Genomic DNA, 26351 nt, shown 5'->3' on the forward strand with positions numbered 1-26351 from the left:
TTGCTTTTCTGCAACTGTGCTTTTAATCTGTTTAAATGAATTTCTGGGTTTTGTGTATGGATGAAGTGTGACTGTGGAGTAGTTTGACTAAACCATAATGAACACACACAACTTGACGCAAATATATCAAAATCCACAGTTGTTGGATATTTTCATATATATGGATACTGAGTAACTGAAGATCACGATAACTCCTGTGTGTTTAGACCACAGAGATCTGCATTTTCTGACACAGAAACCAGTTAATGACAACAACTAATGCATAGTAATATTGTTGAGTGCAATATATCAACAAAAAGCTTTATAATCTGCCACAGCTGTTCACGGGTCAGCAGGAGGCAGTGGCTCTTTTGTGTTTTGAGATCCTGAAGCGTGGGCTGAATATGTGTGTGTATGTCTTGCCTGAAGCTAACTGGGTTTGAAGTGCAGTGCTGGTCAGTGAAAACTTTTTTCAAGCACATCATTGCAGTTTATCGAGCAGTTACTGACTAATGGTACGACAAGAAGGTGACTATGAATATGCAACACCCTTTAGAGACAAAACGTTCTTACAGATACTGTGGAAGTGTGAAAATCATGATAACTTCAACCAGATTTGATGTGACTTGATTTTAATAAAAAGCATGTTAATATAAAATAACATAAAAATTGCATGTGTAGCTTGTAGTGTGAGGTACATAATGGTGTTCTTTAACCTGGAAACTGACAATCAAATGGAAAAGTGAACTAAAAACAGCAAACCCAGAGAGCAGACTTTGCTAAAATATGCAAATAAAAGAAGCACAGAAACGTTTTGCACTTTTAATGGTCACCATTAATTAGCTATAACAAACATATAAGACATCAAATATTCTTTAGTTTAAATAAGACCCCATTTGTTTTTGTATCTATTGCTTCCTGATGAACAGAAAATGAAGGCTCAAACTATAAAGAGCACAGAATCAGTCGTACAGTTACAGTTAGAAATCAGCAGATCCAAACTAACATTTCACAAGTCTCCAAACGCATCTGTTGTGGATCTCGGCACGTGCACAGTATGTTTAATGGATTATGGGACGCAGACTGTAGAAAGCACATCTGAGGTCTAATACACAGTACTGTCTCCTCTCACAGTGAGCCGTGTCGAGGTCAGTGTAAGACTAAAGACGAGACGAAAGCTGTTCAACAAGACAAACATCGCCGCAGGTGCTCAGTGTCGGTGTCTGACCAGCACACTAGTTAGTGTCGTTCAACTCTCAAAGATTACACAACTACATCAATACAAGTCTGACAGGACAGAGCAGAGTAATGCAGAAGACACAGATTGTATTGTAACATATCAATGCAAAAGCCTCTTCAAGTCATTGTTACTGTATTAGAAAAATAAAAAGAATTCATTTTTATGCTTTTCCTCTATCTTTGAACGGGAAGAAGTGATGGGGTTTCAACGCTTGGCAGATGAAGCAGTCTGGCTTCCTCCCTGAAAGAGAGAAAACGCACACATTAGAGTCGACTGCCGACCTCACGTGTTCATTACTGAGGAAGAAGAAGACTGTTACCCGTTTGAAGATGCGGGTTAAGGTGCTTTGACTGTCTCCACGTCCCTTCTGGCCTTTGCTGCTCTGTGATTTCTGCTCTCTCTGTTAATAAAGCGTCTCCTTCATTAGGGCTCTCCTCATACTGAATCATTTTGTTAGTTTGAGACGGGGTGAATCATGGCAGATCAATTCAGAGCTACACTGCAAAAAATGCTGTTCTTACTTAGAGTTTTTGTCTTGTTTCTAGTCAAAATATCTTAAAGTTCTTAAATCAAGAAGCATTTTCTTGACAAGCAAAAAATATTTTCTTGTTTTCAGGAAAAATAAGTCAAAATGAAGCACGTTTTTCCTTAAAACAAGCTAAATAATCTGCCAATGGGGTAAGCAAAATAATCTTAATCCAAACTGAAAACAAGATTATATATCTTATTCTTGGTTTGAAATAAGATTATTTTGCTTGTTTTAAGGAAAAACTTACTTAATTTTGACTTATTTTTCCTGAAAACAAGAAAATATTTTTTGCTTGTCAAGAAAATGCTTCTTGATTTAAGAACTTTAAGATATTTTGACTAGAAACAAGAGAAAAACTCTAAGTAAGAACAGCATTTTTTGCAGTGTACATGGTAAACCCTAACGCTCAATAATTAATTGGATTGAGTAGGGCAAACTCAAATTAAACAAATTAGTTCAATCAAATTAACTTTTATGAGTATTTAGAACTTTCTTCTTCTTTTGAGTTCATGAAACTGACACATTTTAGAATTGTTTCATTGTTTTGAGTTTTACTATCTTTTTTCTTTTCATTTAGACAAACTTAAATTTACATTTGCCATGATGCTAACATGTAGGTGTTATATAATGTTTTTGTGCAAGATTAATGTTAAGTGGTAGATTTAGTAGTGCTATCTCCTTAGAAGAGTTTCTGTTAATGTTTTGGTTATCATGTGCGAGCATGAGCTTCATTTGTTCGTTTGAAAACAGCTATTTCATAATTGTTGTATATTGATGTACTCTTTCAGCAATTGCTATGCTGATGTCATCAAAGAATAGCTAAATTTCCACTTCTAAAAATATAATTTAATATGCTGGTGCTGATAGCCTTGTGGGCAGCACACCGACATATAGTTAGTATAGTTGCCAACATAAGTTAAGATTACATGATAATTTTAAGTTTAATGTATGAATTTACTTTCAAGTTAAGAGCAATTAAATTGTACAAAAGAGTAAAAAATTGAAATCTGCCAGTTCTGCTTACTTAATCTTTAATTTTTTTGAGTTTTGCCAACTTATTGAGGTTTACAGTGTACTGATTACTTGAATAATATTATAAAATACAATATGTATGTTGGGTATAATTGAGTGAGAGGAAATTGTGAATCTTTATGTGGCACATGAAACAGCTGCATGTAATGAATCAAAGGCAAAGCATGACGATTACAAATCTTATTAGTCAGCATGTTAACAGATATTTCTCATAAGGAAATGACTTCAGAAGACTGAGACTCACCTTAGATTTTGGGGTAGAGGGAGAAACCTAATTGGGGTGGGGGGGGATAAACTACAATTAGAATAATCAATAAAAAAAAAAAAAATCTATCATTCAATATTTTTAGGAGACAGGAGATACGAACGATGTTTCTGAGGAAGTGCATGACAGCGCCCTCATCTGGACGGCGCCGCGGGGACGCGCTCGATCTCTGAGGGGACGAGGACAAACCACCTCGAAAAGATCCCTGTGATGAGGACAACACATTAAACATCCCAGCATTCTCCAGGCCAGACTCAGGCTACGTTCACACTGTCAGTCCAAATCCGATTATTTGTGTATCCGGTTGAAATCTGGAACACTGACTGTGTGTCGCAACTGTTCAGATCTGATTTGAACATGACAGTAATGTGTATCCGCTGGACTACTCTATAAGGCAGCAGCTTTATTCTGTGCTGTCGTCTCCATCGGTCTGTTTTACTGTCATTTTCTGCTCGACCAGCTCAAGAACACAATCTTGATTCTGTAGCGACTTTCTGCATGTTTCCTATATGACATGTTTACATTTTATGTGGCATGAGAAAGTCACATTAACCATGTGAAATGGATTTCCAGAAATCCAACAATAGGATTTCAAACCACATATGAAAGTAGCTAGAAAACAATTCGCATTTCATGTGTTTTTTTGCCGTTCACACTTGCTAAATCGTATCAGATTCCAGTCTGAATGACTCGCTTCATCCTCTGCTTCAGTGTAGATTAATTATGACTGGATGCAATGAAGGTTACTAATCAATGTCATCATGGCCTATATTCATCAAGTCACGCAGTAATATGCAGAAGTACGTTTTTTTCAGTGCATGTGCGATGCGTCCGGTTCATTAGTCGCTATGGGTAATCTAATGGAGGAATAAATTACAAAATACAGTAAATGGTAACATAATTTGTGCTACAAACTAGTGGGTTTATGATTAGATAATAAATTAAATATAATATGACAAACAAGTTTTCAATATCAGCATAACGAACAGTTAAAATAGCTGGAAGCGGATGAGAACGGGAGACTCGACACACTCTTTCGCCAAAGTGCTAATTCTAATACTTCTAGCTGAATTCATTCATCTTAATACATTTAATTATTCATAAATACTTGACTTTTAGGTTCATGCATTTATGTTTAATACTGCTGAGACAACTTTAGGTAAGAAACAGAAGAAGTAGATGGAAGACTTCAGCATCGCCACATTTGTTTCTTTGTCCATTTGAACTCATTATGGCCGGTTTCACAGACAGGGCTTAGATTAAGTGAGGATTAGGCTTTAGTTCAATTAAGACATTCAAATAGCTTTTATAAACATGCCTTAAAAAACATCTTGAGACAAAACATTGACTAACATATTTCCAGATATATCAGAGCAAGTTACTCTCAGTTAAAACAGCTCAAACATGCATTTTATTCTGGACTAGCTCAAGCCTTGTCTGTGAAACCAGAGGAAAGTGTTTGCCTTTACACCCTTAAAGAGAGAGACAACTGTGTCATCATTTACTCACGCTTGTGTCTTTCCAAACCTGCAGAACACAAAAGAAGATATTTTGAAGAATGTTGGTATTGTGTATTTTGGAGGTCAAAGGGAACTGAAAATATTCGGTTACCAACATTCTTCAAGACATCTTCTTTTGTGTTCTGCAGAAGAGAGAAATGTTCAGACGCATCAGCCGTTTACGAGCACTATTCATTGAAATGAAGCCAAGCTTTAATAAACTCAGTGTTCTGGTATTTTAACGATTCTTAAAAAAATGAATCACTCTGACCAGCTGAGATTGAGTGTGGATGAAAAGGTTAGGATCGTGATTCTTCTGTAGTGATAAAGCAGCGGACTGATAAGAGCTCTCGACACATTAAAATACCAAGTTTAAGTAATGTTTCCTGATGGTAAATAAAGCATAAAGAACGAATATGAACTCATTTATTGAAACGGATACATATAAAATGATTTAATTCAGTCCTTTTGAGAGGATGATCTCCAAATCAGAAGCGCCACACTTCAGTTGAATTTCATTTGTCGTGTTGATACCGCGGGACTGTTGAACGCTCGAATCTCCTGAGTTCTCGATGATTGGCCTGTGCCAAAGTCAGATGTTGACTGTCGTCACGTCACTGTAAGAATCACTGTAAGAGAGTCGTTTTCAAGTCTGTGCTCAAAAAGTTTGACAGACAATTAACAGGTAAAACAATTTTTTATTTTCACAAACTTTGAAAATAAAAAGTTGTTAAACTCAGAAAGACACTTCAGGACTAGAGTTGAAAAGTGTTTTGTGTTTTGGGTCTGTAGTTGTTTTTGAACAGCTGTCTTTATGGGTCAAACTGATCCACGAACAGTAAGAACAAATAGAATTTCTGTATGATCATTTCACAACACATCAGCGTGTTGAAGCTTTGCATGCGTGTTCATGACCCTAAATGGGAAAAAGTCACAAAATTTCAAGAAAAAAAAAAACAAAACAAAAAACTTAACTGATATTTCTGACAACTCAAAAATCAAACGGGTCAAACTGACCCGCAACAGAACATGAGGTTAAACTGTATATAATGAACATCTTTACATCAATAGTTTTATATTTCTCTGTCATTTTTAATGTAGATTCACAATGCTTTGTGGGATTATAGTTCTTTCCCTCATTAAATCTGTTCATTTCACAGTCTTGTACATTTGTCTGTCAAATCAAAGTGTGTAATGTTGTGTTTCGCCTCGTTAGTTAATGATTACAAAAGTACCAAATGTCACCAGAAACAGCAGGTCGTCCAGCTGCTGTTTTATGAGTACTGTGAATATAGCATATATAGAAGGGAAGAATGCATGTTCTGATACTGGTCATCAATTATTGCTTAATAATATATACTAACATTGCATAATAAACACTGCAATCTTCCATAAAAAATAAAATAAAAAATAAGAATTGTCCATTTTGATTTCATGGTGGTGTGACTGATGGTCAGATATTAATAGTCTGCGTTAAACTCTAAACGAACACAGCTTATCCTTTATTGGCCAGACATTAAACTTTCATTTTTACTGTAATAACTTCAACACTCTGATCTGTGTTTCTAGTGCAGCATGATATTAACTAACTATTTTGCAATAATAATGTTCAGAAATTAAAAATTAAGAACATGTATTACCAACTAGCATTTAGTTCGGGGTAATTACTCTTACTTTTGGTTCATGGACAGACTCAAGTTTACAAACTAATGAGGACTGAGGATAGCAAATGATACTTGATATTCTATTTATTGACAATAAATCCCTGATATCCCGCTGTGCTGTAGATATCTTTATGGTGTCAGATTTTGTGCAACATGTTCATATGATGAAATACACTGGTTATTCTACATTTATACATGTGTATGCCAATTCATTTTGTACTACTACTGTTATAAAGCATCTTAAAGGGATACTTCTCTCTTTCTCTCATGCCGTCCCAGACTAACATGACGTTATTTCATTTGTGGAACACAAACGGAGATTTTAAGCTCCCAATAGAAGCAATGCGGTCGTATGGATTACCAGCATGTTCGTTTTGTGTGGTTTTTGAAGTGTCAGATTTGAGGGTCCCATTTATTTTGCGTTATATGGATTTAAAGAGATGGAGTTTTTGGTAAGAATATCTGTTTGTGTTCCACAGATGACAGTGAAGGGACGACAGGAGGGTAAATTATGAAAGTTTTTTTATTTTTCAGTGGAGTGTCCCTTTAAGGCCTTGTCACAACTAACATGAATGTTCAGCATGAAAATTCGTTGGCTGTGGGCATGTGACCAAATGTGTGAATCCTATTGGTTGGCCAGTTTTCTTTGCAGTGTGATAGAAAAGAGTCTCCTTAAAAACAATCTGGTGCATTGATGGTCTGAACAGACGCATTAACAGTTCATAACGTCATCACACCAAATTTTCATACCGAATATTTGTCTTTATGTGAACGGGCCTTTACATTTTCATGCAATGCAGTTAAACACTCCACAAAACACCCGATGTACTTCATTACATTGAAAGGCGACACTTATATTAGTGCCGACCTGTCTTACTCGCTCATCTTCAGACTTAAGCCATAGAAAACCCCCAAATCATTTAAAGAGGATCTATTACACCCTTTCTCAAAGTTGTTTTTGGGCTCTACTAGATTGAATGTTGATTATTCTCCTCATATTCTCCATTGCTGCAGCTCCTCTCTTCCCAGTCTGTCAGTAACGCTCGGTTTAGTTCCTGTCTCTATGAAGCCCCTCCTTCTGAAAAGCACAATGTGCTCTGATTGGTCGGCTGGAGCAGTGTGTTGCGATTGGTGTTTGGGAAATGTCCCGCCCCTTACCATAAGCGCCAGTTTCAACACACTACTAACTAACTCAGCCAGGCCCCGCCCCTTTATTCTGCGCATTAATTATTTAAATGAGGAATATTGTGAAGAAAACTCAAGATGGAGGCGTTTCAGAAACACTGACACTGATATAGAGAAGAACAGGAGCTGGAGCGACTTTGCTTTGGAAGGTTGGTGTGGTAGTGAGTGACGTCTCAGGTCAGTAAAGGGTGGTGTGTGTTTAAGGGTTAAAAAGCTGGGAACAACATGTGGGAATCTCTGTCTGTTTAATGAAGGATTGTACCTCACACTGATCCATCAACACATCCTTACAGCTCTGTTTCCTCACTAAGGCATTAGAGCAGATCCACAAACCAACATCCTGAAATCCCTGTTGAGTGTTTACCCACATGCTGCTCCTGAAGGAAGGGTTTCCACAGATCATGTGCTGTTAGTGGTTCTGCTGGTTAGTAAAGGTCAAGCATTTAGTAACTGTTTTTACTGTACACTCAGAAAACATGAGTGAGTGAGGAACAAAAGCTGTGACTGGGTCAGTACCATTTCAAAAGGTACTAATATACACCATCTAAGTATTAATATGTACTTTTAAGATACAAATACACACGTTTAGGGGTAAATAAATAAGGTACAAAGGTGCGCCTGTTGAAAGGGTCTCGCCCCAGTCACAGCTTTTGTATTTTACTTCTTGCAATAAACATTTTTGATTCTAACTGGCTCCATTATTTCATAATTATGCTTTCTCTGAAGAAACCACCTTTTACACCATTTCAGATCAAATATACACTGTAAATGTTGATATAAATATACAATGTCATCAAAAAGCTGAAAAATTAGACTGGAAAGTGACATCTTCAACCTTTATTAAAATATTATTAAGATGTGTTAAAGATGTTGTGGTCATGTTGTGTGGTTGTGCTGGGAGTAAATTGTTTTATTTGTGATAACGAATCATGACAAATTGTGTCACATCATTTTTGTCAACAAGAGAGAACAAATGAAATATTAATTATTAACAGAATATTAATATTAACAGATTATGTTGTAGTCAATGTGTGCTTTTTCCTGTCAGCTTTTTGTTTTTTGTGTGCATTTTTTGCATAGTAAAAAAAAACCTGGAGCTGTAGTTTGACTTTTTTTGACAAATAATTTTGTCATATAAACAACTTAACCAAGTTTAGTGTTTTGTTCTTCCCTCATATTTAAAATATTTTCCTCTTATTTTGATGGTTTAATGGAACCTGTAGGGTTATTAAACAACAAAAATCCCCTTCAGACGTCACTTTTGGACTTTTGAACCCCAGTGAAAATGAAAAACTGCTTGTGAAGAAGAAACTGAACCTTCAGTGTTGTTTTTCATTTCCGTAGCGGTTTATTATCAGGGGATCAAGTTCACACCTGTGTTCTGTCTTCATACGCATTAGCAGTTTCCTGTCAGAACAATACCATCAGATTTCTCCACAACTGATCATATTTTCATTAACACTTCAAGTCTGCAGGAAGTGAAAATTCACCTCATCTACTGTATGTTGTAAATGCAGGTTATAGATCTTAATGTGAATGATTAAATCATGGGTTTTAACAGTTTTTGACCTCATAATGTCAAAACTGGATCTTTAGGGTGAAAACGATGGAAGCTTCTTCCGCTTCATTACTGAAACGCTGTGGATCTGATATATCTGCCTCACAGATCGACATTTAGAGGATCATTTATTCTAGGGCTGGGCGACACACCTAAAACTTGAGATCTTTCCAAATATTGACGATAAGCCACATGCATCTCAATATTTTTGTATTTGCTCAAGAATAAATAGAAAAGGTGATTTTCTTTTGCCCAAATTAAAAATAAATAAATAAAATTTGGATAGAACAGCTACTGTTTCAAATCTCAAAACACAGCTAAAAAATGCAGACTTCTTTTAATTAATCATAATTTTCAGCAATATTCGATTTTATTAATGATATTCTGTAATTTTAGATTATTCAATTATGGTGATATCATCACTTATATTCAGTGTATATGTTAAAACCTCTATGTTAAAACATGAAGCAGTAAAGCTGCTCTGAATCGAGGTGTTTTGGGAAAAAGACACTTTAGTTTGGGAATTTTTCATTGGGACAGCAGCAAAAAGTGCATTGAATGAGATCAATCACAGCAGATTCAATGTTTTACCAAGAGCAAAATGTGATGGTAGCCTTAATCTGAGCTACACAAACAAACAAACAAACAAAAAAGCCAGTGTTCATGTTGTTAGATTCATTTTAATCAAGCAAATGTGAAAAAGCTCAAGACAGGATCAGGCGAGGGAACAGTGTCAGGGTTGTTGGGGAATAGGTAGGTTACACAAGCTCTTGTTACAAACGAAACACACTCCGTAGGGGTTAATAGTGCGGCATTAACACTTAAAGATCACACTGTTACACAGAGAGAGACGAGACGAGCTCCCCTGAGGCGTGTTTGAGACATCAACAGACAAACTATTACACAGCTGGAACCATCACAATCTCAGTCTCGCTCCACAAACACATGAGCTGTGATCAATGTCAGTAATTCTGTTACATCAGCTTTAACCATCATTTGGCACTTTAAAAATAAGGTCACAACACATCACAGAGGTCTAATTTCAATTAAATATCTTAGAAGGAAATATGTTTTAGAAGGAAAAAATATTCAGCTCCCTCTTTTTTGTCTTAAAATGTAAGGCTCTAGAAATTGCATAATTACACACGCAATAATATTAAAGATAATCAATTTTCAAAACATTGCAAATACATTTTAGAAACCAAGCCTCCATCCGTACCGTGAAAAACCCTGAGGCGCTTCCTTACAAGATGACTGGATTCTAAAACACGTGATATTCACCAGTCAGTCGCATATACTGTATGAAAAGAGATCCCACGTGTACTGTACGAGATTTGCTGAACTTTTCACTCGTGTCATTTGCTATCAGTGAAGAGCTGTAAAAACACTAGATTTTGTTCTGTACAGGCATCTGAAAATCTTATAAAAGCTCACGTTTATAAACATAATTCTCACGCTGTATGTCGAATCCCTGAATCACAGTAAAATCCCATAACATACCAAACTGCAGCTTAATTCAATACTGGATATACAGCAGGTTTGGTGCGCGCGATACACTTTAAGATACACGTCGAAAGTCAATTAAAAAAGAAAAAGCAATTGGTTTACTGGTGCTAATCGAACAATAACTGCAGGTCAAGATAAACTCAAGCAAGCAGAACAGTAGTAAAGGCTCATGTGGACAAGTTGAAGTCTGCTCAATCCTCACCTTTCCCTTCTTCTTTTTATCCCCTCCGAAGAACTTTCCGATCTGATCCATGACGGTAGGGCTCTTCTTGCTGCGGCCCAGCCTGAAGGTTGACTGGGAAGAGCTTGCGGACGCCATAGCGAGTGTTTGCTGAGGTGAGTGAGGAAGAGTAGGCGAGGAGGAGATCTACTCGAGGTCCTGCTCCGCACAATCCGAGCCGCACTCTGAGCCGCCGCTGCCGCCGTGCTCCTGGATGGTCTGCAGCTCGTCCGACTCCGAGGGGCGGTCCTTGAAGGTGTTGTCCTCGCGGCCCGGGGCATCTCGAGAAAAGAGGCGGACCAAGTGTGGGCGGGGCTCCGAGGCGTCGGGGTCGGCCGTGCTCGGCTGCTTCCAGCTGCTGTGATCTACTGCGGCGTTCATGGAGTCGGTCACCGCTGGACTCTTGCTGGAGCAGCCATTGTTCTGGTTGAGGTCCGCCTCCCCCTCTCCTGCACAGAAACATCGGGAGTTATCCGACGCTGGACAGTAAGATCATTGTCATCACCTACACAGCCAACGAGTGCTGTACGAGTGACACGAACAACTCATTGCATTGCCAGCACTTTTCTCTTCCTGAGAAACCGTCCTCTTAATAAACACGAGCCCACGAGAAGCTTATACGATCGTGTTTTTCTCCACGGAGTTAAAAACTTAACAGACGTGGAGATCCACACGTTTCCTCGGGAGGTCGTCAGGTTTGAACCCGGTGAAAGCGAGACAAAGCCGTGACTGTACCACACAACACAAGAGAATCTGAACTCCAGTGTTCCTCACAGAGCTTCTTTGTCTCATCACAAAGTTATTGTAGAAGGACAAAGGAAACAGTGTGACTGGAATAACTTCCCCAGGCTGGATTCTGCGAATTCTCTGCAAAGTGAAACTCATCTCATTTCTCGAGTCCATCATGTAAGGTGTGGCTGCTCCGAATGACTCATTAGGGCAGGTCCAGAACTTCTACTTTGTCTTATTGCAAATGAGATTGGCATGATTTTTAGTTAAAAGTGGAAATTAAACTGAATTTCAGAGCATCTCGTGGAAACCAGCTTCTCTATTTAACAAAAGTGGGTTACACTTTATTTTAAGGTGTCCTTGTTACAGTGTAATTATGGAGTAATATTAATGAACTGCATGCACTTACTATAGGGTTATGGTTTGGTTTAGGGTTAGTTACATGTAATTATGCATAATTTACTGTTGTTAATACAGTTGGTGCAGGTGGACACTAAAATAATGTGTTACCCAAATGTGTTGACATTTAATTAGTGTCCTTAGACATTAAAAAACAATCACAATTGTGGGCCAAAGCTTTATTTAAAATGTTGTTCAAAATCCTATAACACTTTGCTTATTTTCAAGTTTAATGGAAAGTCCTAGATTTTCAGTGTGGTCTTTAGTTTAGGGTCCAATTCTCACTATTAACTACGACTTTTCCTTCAATAAACTCCTAATTACTGCTTATTAATAGTTAGTAATGTAGTTGTTAAGTTTAGGTATTTGGTAGTATTATGGGATGTAGAATATGATCATGCAGAATAAGGCATTAATATATGCTTTATAAGTGCTAATTAGCATTCTAGTAATATGCAACTAGTTAATAGTGAGAATTAGACCCTAAACTAAAGTGTTACCATTGCTCTTTTAGTCAAGTCATGTCAATTTATTTGTAATGCACTTTTCACAATAAACTCTCTTTAAAATCAGCTTTATAGAGTTCCATCTTGTTCATGTCTAAGTGTTTAGATTCAGCAGTTTAGAGTTGGGTGGTAATTTAGTTTACATTTGACGATGTTATAAGCAATAGTGGATACACACCCCTGTTAAAACAGCTGGTTTTTGTGATGTAAATTAAACTTACCTATGCAATGCCACTGAAAACCACAGTGACACATTTCAGAGAAAAAGATGGAAATAAAATCTTGTGGTAACTTAAGCCGCGCACACACTTAACGATTGTGAGGCCAATTATGAATGTAAATTGATACTTATGACTGATCGCGCTCAAACGCGTCAGCTGCGTTCAGTCGGCGATTACAGTCTTGCAAGTCAGTGTTTAAATCTCTTGTGTAAGTATTTAAATCTGCTTCAGTCGCAGGAATCAATCGCTGTGTATTGAGCTCAGTCTTAGAAAGTTTTAGCTAGTCGTTAAATGTGTGCCCGGCTTCAGTGCACAAGTGAAGTGATACTCAGTTGAAGCAGCGTTTGGTTTCGGTACAGCACTCTGTTTGGACAGGAGTCTATCGGTTCACATCTTGACTTGGGAATATTTTCCCTCTCTTCTTTACAAAAAATGTTCCAGGGCTGGATTTCCCAAAACCTTCTTAACTCTATGTCGTTCTTAAATTATTCCTTAAGCTGTACCTTAACGTTAATGCGTGTTTCCTGAAACGCTCTTAGTTAAGTATACCTTCTGTAAGTCATTCGTTCGTAAGGTTAGTCTGGAGCACTCTTAGCTATATCTTATCACTATTGACAGTCTATACGAATATAATTCTGAAGTTGTAATACACCCAGTGTTCAATTAGGATAAATGGCAAAGAATAAAATGCAGAGATTCACTGCTAAATTCAAATGAGCCAGAGACAGACGCGCTCCGTGCTTGTCATATATCACAACTATTCAGTGTTTTCAACCACATCAGGTTTATTTTAGGTTTTAGACATTTAAATACACATTTGAATGAAGCACTAGGCTATATAAAAAAGACATTTATAGTTTGTTAAAAATCAAATTCCATACACTGATGTCTATAAAAGCTGCAATAATAACCCTTTCAATTCTATAATGTGACAAAGTGTTTTATTCATATCAGATACACGTTGTTTATGAAACAAAAAAGTTTACTCTATTCTTCTCCCAGTTCACCAGCTACATACTTCTGTGTATTTCGGGGAAAATTTTGTAAATCTGAGAGCTCTGAATTGCAGTGCCAACTCATCCCGTAACAAAACACATTCACTTGGACGTGCACCGTCAAGGACAGCACCCGATAACGTCGCACTTAAGAAAGGTTGATTCTAAGGTATAGTTCGGGGAACATGCCTAGAAAAGGTTTATCTTCAGTTAAGGTATACCTTTAGAGTCATTGTAGTGAGCTAAGAGACAACGTTATCGGGAAATCCAGCCCTGATCTGTTATGTTGTGAGGACGTCTCCTGTGCTCGGCCTCTTCTATAGGATTCAGATCTGAACTCTGGATGGTTCATTCCAAAACATTCATCTTTCTTTACTGAAGCCTTCATACACTAGAGCTGTGTGGGGTGGAAGTAAACTAACTGAGATTTGCTGTGATGTCACAGGCGTGTTGCATTGTGGTATATGGACTGAAGTACCCGAGTGAAGTGTACATATGAGTAGACTTTGTGGGGGCCAAGGGTCTGTCTATATAAACTTCCCTTGACCAAGCTTAACGCACAAACCTCTGGGCTTCTGGTTGTACCTAGGATATCTAAATCAACCAACAGAGGGAGAGTGATTTCACATTTGACTCCTAAACTCTGGAACAGCCTTCCTGATGATGATATCCGGGGGCTCACTCTCCCAGTTTAGATTAAAGACATATCTTTAACCAAGCATTCATATAATGCATCTCATAACCTTATACAGTTATATCTATATATATCTATAGCTATAGCTGTATATCACTGCTTTATCACTTTATGTTTGAATCAAGCATTTTCCATAAAGCTGCTCTGAAAACATATGTATTGTGAAAAGTGCTATAGAAATACACTTGAATTGAGTTGAATATTACTGTTCTTCCAGATCAGAGAAAGTGTTTCTGTGTTTTCAAGCATGGATAGCATGAAATGTTGAATGTCTGGATTGAAGCAATTTTGTATTTGTATAGGGTTTTCCTTCCTTTTTATTCATCTGCTGTGCCATCAGTGATGTCTATGATAAAGTTTCTGGGTCTGTTTCACCCTGAAGGCTCTTTTGGATTAGTTACGCCGGTGAGGCTTCGTTTATTCTTGCTTTATACTGTGAACTGTACTCTTGCTGCGAACACATTGTCGGCCTCACTGCTGCCTTCAGATCACTGACATGCAGTGTCGGCTCATGTCTCAGTGAAAGTGTAATCAGAGCTGTCGTAATAACCACAATATTGTAATACCGCAATACTGACAGGCCAAACGCAGAGGAACGCAAGCAACCGCGATGTTCATGTTTTCTTTTTTCATAAGGCTAAACCCTTCTTATTTAAAATTCAGTGCACATGCATGAACTGTAAAACAAGTTAATAATGATTGAAGAGTGAAGAATGCAATTTTTTTGTGATTTGTACACAAAACAATATTTGTAGGCTCTGTAGATTTTAATAAATGAATGAATGAATGAGCGTTTTTGAATGTACTCGCTCAAAGACAATGTAATAATGTAACTGCGCTGACCGACCACCTGTCTAGATGCGCAGAGAAGTGAAATATCTGCCGTCTCAGAAAGCCTCTCGTCCAGTCAGATTCGAGGACTGGAACTAACACTAGCCCAACAAGCTTACGGTCAGGTTTATGTTGTGTTCTGTGGGCCCTTATTTTGACATTCTGTTCCGTTCCCTTTAGTTCCTGTTTCCCGTTCTGTTTAGTTTCAGTTTCATTGGTTACTGTATTAGTTTCACAAATGTCTAGTTGACTTTCCTTTGTTCTAGCCCTGTTTATATAGCCCTGTGTTTCAGTTGAACTTCAACAAAGTTACATGCTGGTTAGAATGAAGCACCAGGGCTTAAATGGGTCGGTAAACAGGCAAAATCAGCGAAATCATCTGCTCTATCCAGTGATGAACACAGCGCAGCTCATTTGACCCATTCGAATTGGACAGAATTCTCTGTTATACAACTGTATGATATGAGAAGCTTCGAGGAATAGTTCACCCAAAAATGAAAATTCCCTGATTATTTAATCAGCTCAAGGCCATCCAGGATGTAAATACCTTTCCTTCCTCAGCCGATGAGAAATTAAGATTTTGAAGGAAAACATTACAGGATTTTTCTCCAACTAAAGCAACTGAATTTTAACTACAAATGTTCACCTTGGTCAACATTTTGCACCATTCACTTGCATTAGACAGAAAAATCCTGGAATGTTTTCCTCTAAAATCTTAATTTCTCTTCTTTTGAGGAAATTGAGTCATACATATATATATATATATATATATATATATATATATATATATATATATATATATATAGGCTGTATTGTAAATGGTTTACAGTTTTTGGTCAAGTGAAATGTGAAAGACACTTCTGAGACGATCAGATTTCAGAGAGAGGTTGCAGCTCGACCCACACAATGTGCAGCAGTGGGACTGAGGCACGGGAAGCATGTCTCTGAGAGGAGCTGCAGGCATGCGGTCCGCGTCCAGCCTCCCACCCTGCAGCAGATCCTCTATGGCAGCATTCATGAGGACCCGAGGCGCCCACGGGCCCCAGAGACAGGCCCTTGTCTGTTTCAGCATTCACCAGCTCACTCTCCACACGCCAGCCCAAGAAAAACACTCACTCACTGCTATAAACAACTAACAACCATAAATATAACCTGCAGCTGTAACGTTTAGGAATGCATTAAAAAAAAGGCCAAAAATGTAATAAACCACCAAATCTTGGCCAAAAAAATGCAACTAGAGACATTACAATCAAATTTCAAAACAATTTCTGAGACTACTTTCTTTAACACTGGCCTTTAAGCTTCCTTTATTTTCATTCTGTGATTATGATAGATGGCTACAGAGATAATAAAAACACTTTCCGGTCCTGTTTTAAATGCTCAGCTGTGTCGCTCTCATGCGTTTGATGGAAATTCACCGGAGGCCGTTTCCTCAGAGATGTGCTCGGAATATAATGACATTAAGCGGTGGTCACACTAGACTACACTTCTGGAGCCTGTTTTAGGGAGAATAAAATCCAGAAGAACAGGAAGAATCTATATATACACACTATATTGCCAAAAGTTTTGGGACTCCTGCCTTTACATGAACTTTCATAACATCCCATTCTTAATCTGTAGGGTTTAATATGGAGTTGGCCACCCTTTGCAGCTATAACAGCCTCAACTCTTCAGGGAAGGCTTTCCACAAGGTTTAGGAGTGTGTTTATGGGAATTTTTGACCATTCTTCTAGAAGCGCATTTGTGAGGTCAGGCAGTGATGTTGGCGAGAAGGCCTGGCTCACAGTCTCCGCTCTAATTCATCCCAAAGGTGTTCTGTCGGGTTGAGGTCAGGACTCTGTGCAGGCCAGTCAAGTTCCTCCACACCAAACTCACTCATCCATGTCTTTATGGACCTTGCTTTGTGCACTGGTGCGCAGTCATGTTGGAACAGGAAGGGATCATCCCCAAACTGTTCCCACAAAGTTGGGAGCATGAAATTGTTCAAAATGTCTTGGTATGCTGAAGCATTAAGAGTTCCTTTCACTGGAACTAAGGGTTCAAGCCCAACCCCTGAAAAACAACCCCGCACCATAATCCCCCTCCACCAAACTTTACACTTGGCACAATGCAGTCAGGCGAGTACCGTTCTCCTGGAGCCGCCAAACCCAGACTTGTCCATCAGATTGCCAGACAGAGAAGCGTGATTGGTCACTCCAGAGAACACGTCTCCACTGCTCTAGAGTCCAGTGACGGCTGCTTTACTCCACTGCATCCGACACTTTGCATTGCACTTGGTGATGTAAGGCTTGGATGCAGCCGCTCGGCCATGGAAACCCATTCCATGAAGCTCTCTACACACTGTTCTTGAGCTAATCTGAAGGCCACAGGAAGTTTGGAGGTCTGTAGCTATTGACTCTGCAGAAAGTTGGTGACTTCTGCGCACTGTGAGCCTCAGCATGCGGTGACCCCGCTCTGTGATTTTACATGGTCTACCACTTCATGACTGAGTTGCTGTTGTTCCCAATTTCTTCCACTTTGTTATGATACCACTAACAGCTGACCGTGGAATATTTAGTAGTGAGGAAATTTCACAAATGGACTTATTGCAGTTGACTTATAGAGCGCCCCATTCTTTCACAAATGATTGTAGAAGCAGTCTGCGTGCCTAGGTGCTTGATTTATACACCTGTGGCCATGGAAGTGATTGAACACCTGAATTCAGTGATTTGGACGAGTGTCCCAATACTTTTGGTAATATAGTGTATATATATGGTCTCAAACAGTGAGAACTCATTGCTGAGGGTTTCTATATGGTTTGATTACAGCTTTATCTGTGTCTGATCCAGCTCATGTACAGTATTTCTGCAGTTAACAGTATAATGATACTGTCGGACACAACCAATGGTTACATCAGTCCTTTGGTCACCAGTACTAGATCTGTCGCAGTGAAGGAATTTATGAATATGCATTACTATCACCATTTTCTGAGTGGACGAGAGGGTTTCTAAAACTGCAGATATTTCACCAGTATCAGCACTGCTCTTCTCTGCACTTCTTAGACAGGTTGTCAGTCAATTTCATTGGTATGGCAAAAAAAAATGACATTCTTCACTCTTGTTATCCCTATTAACTTGTTTAATGTTCAATACACATGCATGAAGTGTAAAACAAGAAGGGTATTGCCTTGTGGAAAAAAGCATGTGAACATCGCGGTTGTTTGTGTTCCTCTGTCAGTATTACAACATTGCAGTTATCGCGACAGCTCTAAAACGAACACTAAACACCAGGGCAACTAACAAACTAAAACTATTTCAACATTTATATTTGTAGTTAAACGCACACCATGTAGATTTTCGCCACTAGAGGTTGCTTATTCAAAACAAAGGCATAGCTTGACGACGCCTTGATCTCACAGAATCATGGGAGGTGTTGTCTTCACCTCACAGCCGGTGGAAAAGAATCAGGATGGGACTCAGGCAGAAATCATGTTCATGGATGAGATTATTAACGTTACTGTAGTATGAAGCAGAGCAGGACGAGTGATGTGGAGCTGAACGAGGAGCTGGAGCGATTGCTAATGAGAGACGAGTGAGACGCCTCGAGAGCAGCGGGACTTTTATTATGCCGCTTCTGCTTCTTCCGGTCAAGCATATGTGGGGTAACGCAGCACTGTTTATCATATTAGATACATTTGAGTGTTGAAAGTTGTTATAATGCTGCTCTGTGTTCACTCGGCGGCTACTATGAGACACTTGTTGCACACTGCAGTAGCTAGATCGATATTAGACATGGTAAAACATGGTAACCGCGGTAAATCAAGAAAACGAGATTTAAACAATAAGACTTGCTGTGTTGAGCTATATAACATGATTAGTTTTCTGTCGATGAATGTATCCAAACAGTTGCTCACCTGTCTAATAAAACACATCATATATTAAAGAGTCTTTGGTGTTTCCATGGTTTCTACAACATAAAACCGAAAATCGAGGATAACGCGGGTATGATGTCATTGACGGTCTGTGTCCTGGTTAAAATGGCTTATTTCTCTGGATTTATACATTCTTGGAAACATTTGGGATAATGTAAGTACACAAGTCAACAAAATATATAACATTGTTCTAGTGGTTTTTGGATATTTTAATCAAATCATCTTACATATTGTGCATATTGTAGGTGCTGAAATGTAAATTTCTTCCATCATCATGTTTTAGTTTTTCGCACTTTACTCACAAATATTCCTGATTCCTGTAGTATAACAAATGTAGTTTCTGTCAATTAATGTAATCTTATAACAAAACTGCATGCTTAATTATCAAACAAAATAAATGCTGTTTAAAATAGTTAGAGCAGTGTTATTTTAGTTCTAGATTTATATATTTGATAGTTTTTTGTTTTTTTTTGTCATGTAGGTTTTATTTAATTTATATTATTTATATGTTTTAGTTTTATCTATTTATTTCCAGTTAATACTTCTAGTGCTTCATTTTAATCTTTTTTTCAGTGTATCGCCAAGGCAACATTTCTCATTTTCATGTGACACTTATATTTTATTTCATTCCAGCTTTATTTCACTGAACAGAAATGCTGTTAATAGTTTCACAGTGAGAAGCGCTGCGGTGACGTTGAGGCCGTGAACAGTGAGGCAGTGACGGGGAGATTTCTCAACAATATCAGCTCTTGAATATGGACGCAGAAGCCGGTGCCAGCTGGTGTTCGCTCCAACAACCTTAACCCTGCAGCAGAAACACTGCGTCGACTGCTGACTCGCTCAAAACACAAACACAGCGGCCATTGTTACTGTACCCCACGCTTCTCATTACCGCATCACCTAAACATCACTGCAACTATATTGGTTTGCTTTACAGGAGTTGGATCTCATAGGCAAACTTTCATAAAGGTTTCAGAGATTGAGCAGCTCATATGACACAATTTTTCAGTTGTTATGAACCTTGTGAACACAACATGTGAAGATTCCCTATGAACGTTAATATTAACAAACTTTACTGCTGTCTGTTCCTACACTACCGTTCAAAAGTAAGATTTTAATGTTAATGAAACTCTTCTGCTCACTAAGGCTGCGTTTATTTGATCAAAAATACAGTAAAAACACTTAAATATTATTAGAATTTAAAACAACTGTTTTCTATAGTGTATATACTCTAGTGTTCAAAGGCATGAAATAAGATTTAATAATGTTTCTGAAAGAAGTCTCTTCTGCTCAAAAATACAGTAAAAACAGTGAAATATTATTCCAATGTAAATCAGCTGTTTTCTATGTGAATATATAGTAAAGTGTAATTTATTCCTGTGATCAAAGCTGAATTTTCAGCATCATTACTCCAGTCTTCAGTGTCACATGATCCTTCAGAAATCATTCTGATATAATGATTTGATGCTCAAGAAACATTTATGATTATTATTGATTATTACTAGAAATCTTTACTGTCACTTTTGATCAATTTAATGCATCTTTGCTGAATAAAACTATTAATTTATTTAAAAAATGATTTCTGAAGGATCATGTGACACTGAAGACTGGAGTAATGATGCTGAAAATTCAGCTTTGATCACAGGAATAAATTACACTTTACTATATATTCACATAGAAAACAACTATTTTAAAATTGTAATAATATTTCACATTTTTACTGTATTTTTGAGCAGAAGAGACTTCTTTCAGAAACATTATTAAATCTAATTTCAAACCTTTGAACACTAGAGTATATATACTATACAGTTATCATATGGCTTCAGAAAATGTGCAATATAGTGCACAAGTCATATGGAATAGAAATTTTTAAATTATTGTACTTTATGTTTTTTTATCATTCATCACAGGCTGGTCACTGTATGCTTTCATTTTAAGGAATTTCAGGAGTCACAATTCTCAATGATTAGCAGTTCCAGACGGAAAGATATCAGATTTAATGAGTCTGTAATCTGCACAAATTAACCATTTTGTAAAGTTTTTCACAGCATTCTCACATTGTATGTGTGCACAACCTGATGATTAGATACTATCGAACACTACTGAATATTCTCAAGCATCTAATCAATAGTTCAGAAGCTGTTCTTCTGTCACCAAAGTTAAGACCTCTTGAAATGATAACGAAGACTTTTCTTATACCATTTAAGGACCCTGTAAATAAGACTGCAGTGATATAATGATCATATCTGTTAGAGTCCGTGAGCCTCTGTCAGGATCTCAAGCAGCAGGACAGTGACGGGAGAATCAGGCAATACACAGCAAACATGAAGCACATAATGAATAAAACTGTTCTTACCAAACACCTCATCTTGAGCCTCCGGCGAGGCGGCTGACATGTGATCAGATACTGTGGAGGATCCCTTCAAAAACACAAATACAACATTTTACATTTACAACCAAATACTGCTAATATAAAACTCAATAAAACAAATAATCAATGATTATTTTCTCAGAAATAACAATGTATTAGCAAAACCTAAAAAACAAAAGTGGAAAAGTCATGTTTCCTTTTCCTTCAGCAGCTTTCTGAACTCAAATGAGAAAATATATTCAATAATGATGCAGATTAATAAGAGATAATCAGAGTATAATCCAAACGCTGCATGAGATTGTGTTTAACTTAACACACATCAGACGAGTGTTAACTGTGGGTCTGAAATCACATTACTGTAAGAACGTCTTCTTGAAATGTAAAATTAGGATAAAAACACTGAACATATTTATATTTTAATGTAACTTAATCATGCAATATATAAATGTGAAACACATGAACAACTGCAGCATGTGTGGTGCATCAGCTGTGCTCCAGTATGACCAGGACAGCACCACCTGCTGGTGAGGAGACTAACAGCACATCGCCGCTCTAGATTTGTGGAAGTTTTTTTTTTTTTTTTAAGCAAAATAAAATGGAATATTATATAATATTAAATATTTCAGTCTGGAAGGTGAATATGGATTATTGAATTTTCAATAATGAAACGATGATTTCAGTTGGTCACAGCGCTGTTAATGCAATGGATTTTTTAATTAGTGATATTCATCATGCTCTTTTGTTTCAAAAACGCCTGTCATTAATTTACTGGAATGATGTTTGTTCAGAAGCAGAGCGTGTTCTTTGATGGGAGAACTGTCTCTTTAAGGTTCTCATCGTGTACTGATGGATCATGTGATGTGATGATGAGAAACAAACATCACTCCTGATCTGTCACATTCACTGACCCACAGCTCAAAGCGTGTGTCGTTAACGCTGTAAATGGCCGATTCTTTCTGAAATGCTTATGTCTTCACAGGGCATGAATCAGCGTGGATGTTCACTGTGATTCTGTCTGTCAGTTATCGACTCTAACATGCAGAAATGATAACACAAGTGCTGTACTTACTCTTTCCTCAGGATGCTGGTTAAGTTACTGTAACATAACGCAAGGCACCCCATTTAATCTGAGCAATCCTATGATTCGCTAAAGACTTTAATAGAAAAATGCAATAATACAAATAACTATAAACATACTGCTAATATGGCCTGTTTTTGACAGATAAAAAAACAGACAGACATACCTTGGAAACAGAAAGTGGTTCACGTTTTCCAAGATGCTGGCCCATGCTCCTGAAACACAGAGAGAGAAAGAGCTTTTATTACACACACAATCCACTGTTATTACAGATTCATTAATATTTCATAACGTTTTACCAATAAATATCCATGACTTTTGAGTAATCATGAGCTAATGTATGTAAAATTACAATAAGAATCCATGTTCAGATTCATCAGCATATCTTAACTATAATAAATGGCTGTTTGTCTGCTTGTTATTTGTTTTAATAACTATAAGCACGAGCTGCTCCTGCACAGAGAACTTGACAGCCGCGACTGAAGAGATCGTTCAACCAAACTTCCAGGACTTTCCAAAACTTTCTGGGTTTATTTATTTTTCCAAAACTTTTCCAGGCCTGGAAATTGCTATTTTAAATGTTCATGACTTTTCCAGCTTTTTCCTGACCAGACAAAACCTGTGATATTTTGAATTCGCTTTCATTTTTATGTTTTTTATAAATTTTAGTTTAAGTTTTTCCTCATTTTGTCACCTAATTTTTGTATTTAGGTTTAATTTATTTTTGTTTTTAATTTCCAGTTAATAAACTTTAGTTCTTCAACTTGCACTTATTTCAGTCTATTGCCGACGCCACGTTTCTAGTTCTCAATTACTTTAGGTTTTTCAACTAATATTTATATTTCATTTTATTTCAGTGAACAGAAGTGTTGTTAATAGTTTTGGTTTTAGTTAACAGTAATAACCCTGATATAATCAAACTACATCTGATTAAAGCCCTTCGGAATCCAATGTTAGCTTCACTTCCTGTCTCCAGAGATTCCTTCATCTGATCGAGTTCATCTGATGTGTCCTTTGATATCCCACAATCCTGTGCTTCCATTCTGTTAAAGATGGCATCTAAAAGTTGTGGTTTCTGGTGAGATTGTGTGTAAAAGTGTGTTTTTGACTAACGTTTCCCACTTCTGATGTCAATTCTAGTGAGAAATTACAACTGTAGAAATTAAATATTCACTCAGTTTCCACCAAAGCTCTCTTTATTTAGCTGTAGATCACTAAAGCGATACGCTGCCTCAGAAGTCTGTCTGAAATCAGTTTGGTGAGGTGTTTTCCTTCTCAAACGCTGCCTGATGTGAGAACAGCGTGAGCTACAAAAACACACGTATCAATCTCCTCAGGCGCCTCTGGACCGTCTGGCAGGAGGACAAGTTGTTTTTTTACACATTTTTATATTGAATATCATCAGATCTTCAACTAAATGCATATTATGATTAAACTCATCATGGTTATCAGTATTAACACATTCTGGAGATGCATCCATCATTACAGACGCAGAGTTTCCCCACAGCAGGTCTGAGAGGAGTGTGCGTGTAAAAGCATGTAAGAACATTACAAACACACGAGGAATGTGCCGTGCCCCCGTCACCACCATAAATCACGCGAGTTTACTTCATACTGCCCTTATTAATGATGCATCATCACCGTTTGTGAAAAACTAACACCTGAAAGGAAATGATCCAGCTGTTGGTCAATAACGCCGTCTGAGATGAAGAGAGAACCAACACAAACACTAAATTAACTCGACCAAACACACTTTAACTAGTCATTTCCTTATTATGAAAATTAAACTTAGTGGGGATAAACTGACTGACAGCTGTCAATCAAACAGAGAGATCTGATACTGACATCACTATATTACTGAAACACATTCGTGACCTTTATTATGTGAAGATTGTTTTAAGTTCACTCAAGTTAAATGCTTTTTAAATGTTAAAAATGATGACTTTCAATTCATGTTGCATGGCTAAAATGACTCAATTTCTCCATTTAATACAGACATCATCAGTATCAGCACTGGTGTCATTCATAATGCCATTAATTGAATATTTACAATATACCATCTTCATGTTGTTTCTACAATCACTGGAGATTCAATGTGAAAGTATTACAATATAAAAATATATTACAAAGTTTAATGTTAATCGTTAATGATGTGACATTAATTTGTGTGTGTTATCAATGTTTTTATTCGGGAGCGTGTGTGACGGACCACCGACAGAAGAGGGCGACATTTCACTAAAATGAGGTGTTCGATTCCGGGTTTTTCGGAGTCGACTCCCACCGTAGGAGTCGATGGAATCAACTCCCGGAATCGACTCCATTTCAAAACAGGGTCGGCAACAATAACACACGATTTCCATCAGTTTCACACACTGACAGGTTTTACACCTGAAACAGCTTTAGTGTGACTGTACAAATGAGTCCAGTTTAGGGACATTACCTTGAAATGATGAACATCACCATCGATTACTATGTTGATGACAATACTTAATTTTAAAGAGGGAAAAGTCAGGAGAAACAGCCTTGGTCGAAGTTTTAAATGTATTTTTTAATGGTTTAATCGCGTCATCTCCTGTAAAAGCTCACTGGTCAGGTGAGTTCACTACAAATAATATCTAGAAACATACTTATTAATGTGTTCTTGTTTTTTAAATTATGATTTATTGATTATGAACACAAAATAAGGATAACCATGGCAAATCAAATTAATATTTAGTACTGTAATAAAACTTAAATGAAACCATACAGATGGCACGCAGGTGTGTATGCAGACTTGATTGGCTGTTATGTTTTTGTGAAGCAAGATAAAAAATATGATGTTTTCTCGAGTCGATTCATGTGCTGGAGTCGACTCCCGCACTACTCGACTCTTTGGAGTCGACTCCCCATCTACTAAACGAGTCGGCAGGTGAGACAGACAGACACGTCCCCTCGACCACTATCGAGTGCAGACAGCGCCTGTAGTTTCCCAACACATCGACTGCAGCCCGTTCGCCCACATTAGTTTCCATCTGAACAAGAACCAAAACGCGGAAACTGACAGTTCACAGTCGTGTATTCACCTTAACCTCGACTAATGTGTCTTCAGCAGTATCCGATGATTATAAATCATTAGAAGTCTGTAAAAGCCTTGAAGCTTTTCATATTTTAAGTTCTGCAGCTGTTCGCAGGTTGAACACAGCTCGAGGGCACTCGATGGGGAAAAGCCTTCCTGTTAGTATCTGTCAACACTAAACTATAGTAAAAACATTACTTTCAGCATGTGAAGCACGGGTTTCTCCTGCATATAGTTTATGCAAATGAACAGTGACATCACCTAGATATTTCTGCCTCAAATCGGGCCTCTGGCGACACGGAGAAACAGAAACTCGTGAACGTCGCGCTGTGACAATGTGTCGAGTAACAGCGACAGAAACACAGTGAACGACAGCATCACACCTGGACTGACCAAACCTGACGGGTTAATACAGGAGTCCAGTCCTGACAGACAGAACTACACCATCTGACCAGCGAGGAACACACTGAGCTCTGATACAGCTGGACTCGAGCAAAGGCAAATAAGATGTCGTGATTTGACGCGCGCACACACAAACACACACACATACACACACACATATACACACACGTACTTGTTTGCCCAGACGCGTCCACGCGATGTGTAGATTGCAAGTTTCGGCTGCTCGCCTCAGCAGTTCATCAAAAAATCCTCATCGGCGCAAAATAAAATGTTGTGGGCTGTGTTTGTGTGTTTCAGCAGCATGTGGTTCGGATGATGATCCACCAGCACTTCCTGCTTCTCTGAAGCTCTGTGTTATTCAGCGGGGTGGGGCGATGAAACCTCACGCGAATGTTTACTACGCTGTCTGAATGGACACACTCTACTTCTGCTGTTTTTATACAGGGATTATACGACAGAAAACCTTCAGCTGTTTACAATTAA

General features: G+C 37.9%; 2 protein-coding genes across 3 annotated transcripts; both read right to left on the reverse strand.

Moving 5' to 3' along the window:
* Positions 1-787: 787 nt before the first annotated feature.
* On the reverse strand, positions 788-10796 carry LOC125243301 (myelin basic protein-like). Its single transcript, XM_048152826.1, has 5 exons — positions 10660-10796; positions 3149-3250; positions 3025-3051; positions 1539-1619; positions 788-1459 (listed from the first exon to the last, which is right to left on the reverse strand). The coding sequence occupies exons 1-5, from the start codon at positions 10774-10776 to the stop codon at positions 1424-1426; spliced, it is 363 nt and encodes a 120-aa protein (XP_048008783.1). The 5' UTR covers positions 10777-10796; the 3' UTR covers positions 788-1423.
* On the reverse strand, positions 788-26234 carry LOC125243300 (myelin basic protein-like). 2 transcript variants are annotated; one of them, XR_007179009.1, is made up of 8 exons: positions 26041-26234; positions 22578-22626; positions 21319-21382; positions 10660-11126; positions 3149-3250; positions 3025-3051; positions 1539-1619; positions 788-1459 (listed from the first exon to the last, which is right to left on the reverse strand). XR_007179009.1 is itself a non-coding variant. In XM_048152825.1 (4 exons), exons 2-4 carry the CDS (start codon positions 22620-22622, stop codon positions 10825-10827), a joined length of 411 nt encoding a protein of 136 aa, XP_048008782.1. In that variant the 5' UTR covers positions 22623-22626; positions 26041-26234; the 3' UTR covers positions 9612-10824. The 2 variants fall into 2 exon arrangements, 1 of the variants encoding a protein (XP_048008782.1); XM_048152825.1 differs by lacking the exons at positions 788-1459; positions 1539-1619; positions 3025-3051; positions 3149-3250 and having other exon boundaries at positions 9612-11126.
* Between the last annotated feature and the right edge of the window lie 117 nt (positions 26235-26351).

The sequence above is a fragment of the Megalobrama amblycephala genome, linkage group LG13 (genome assembly GCF_018812025.1).
Source record: "Megalobrama amblycephala isolate DHTTF-2021 linkage group LG13, ASM1881202v1, whole genome shotgun sequence".
Taxonomy (NCBI): domain Eukaryota; kingdom Metazoa; phylum Chordata; class Actinopteri; order Cypriniformes; family Xenocyprididae; genus Megalobrama; species Megalobrama amblycephala.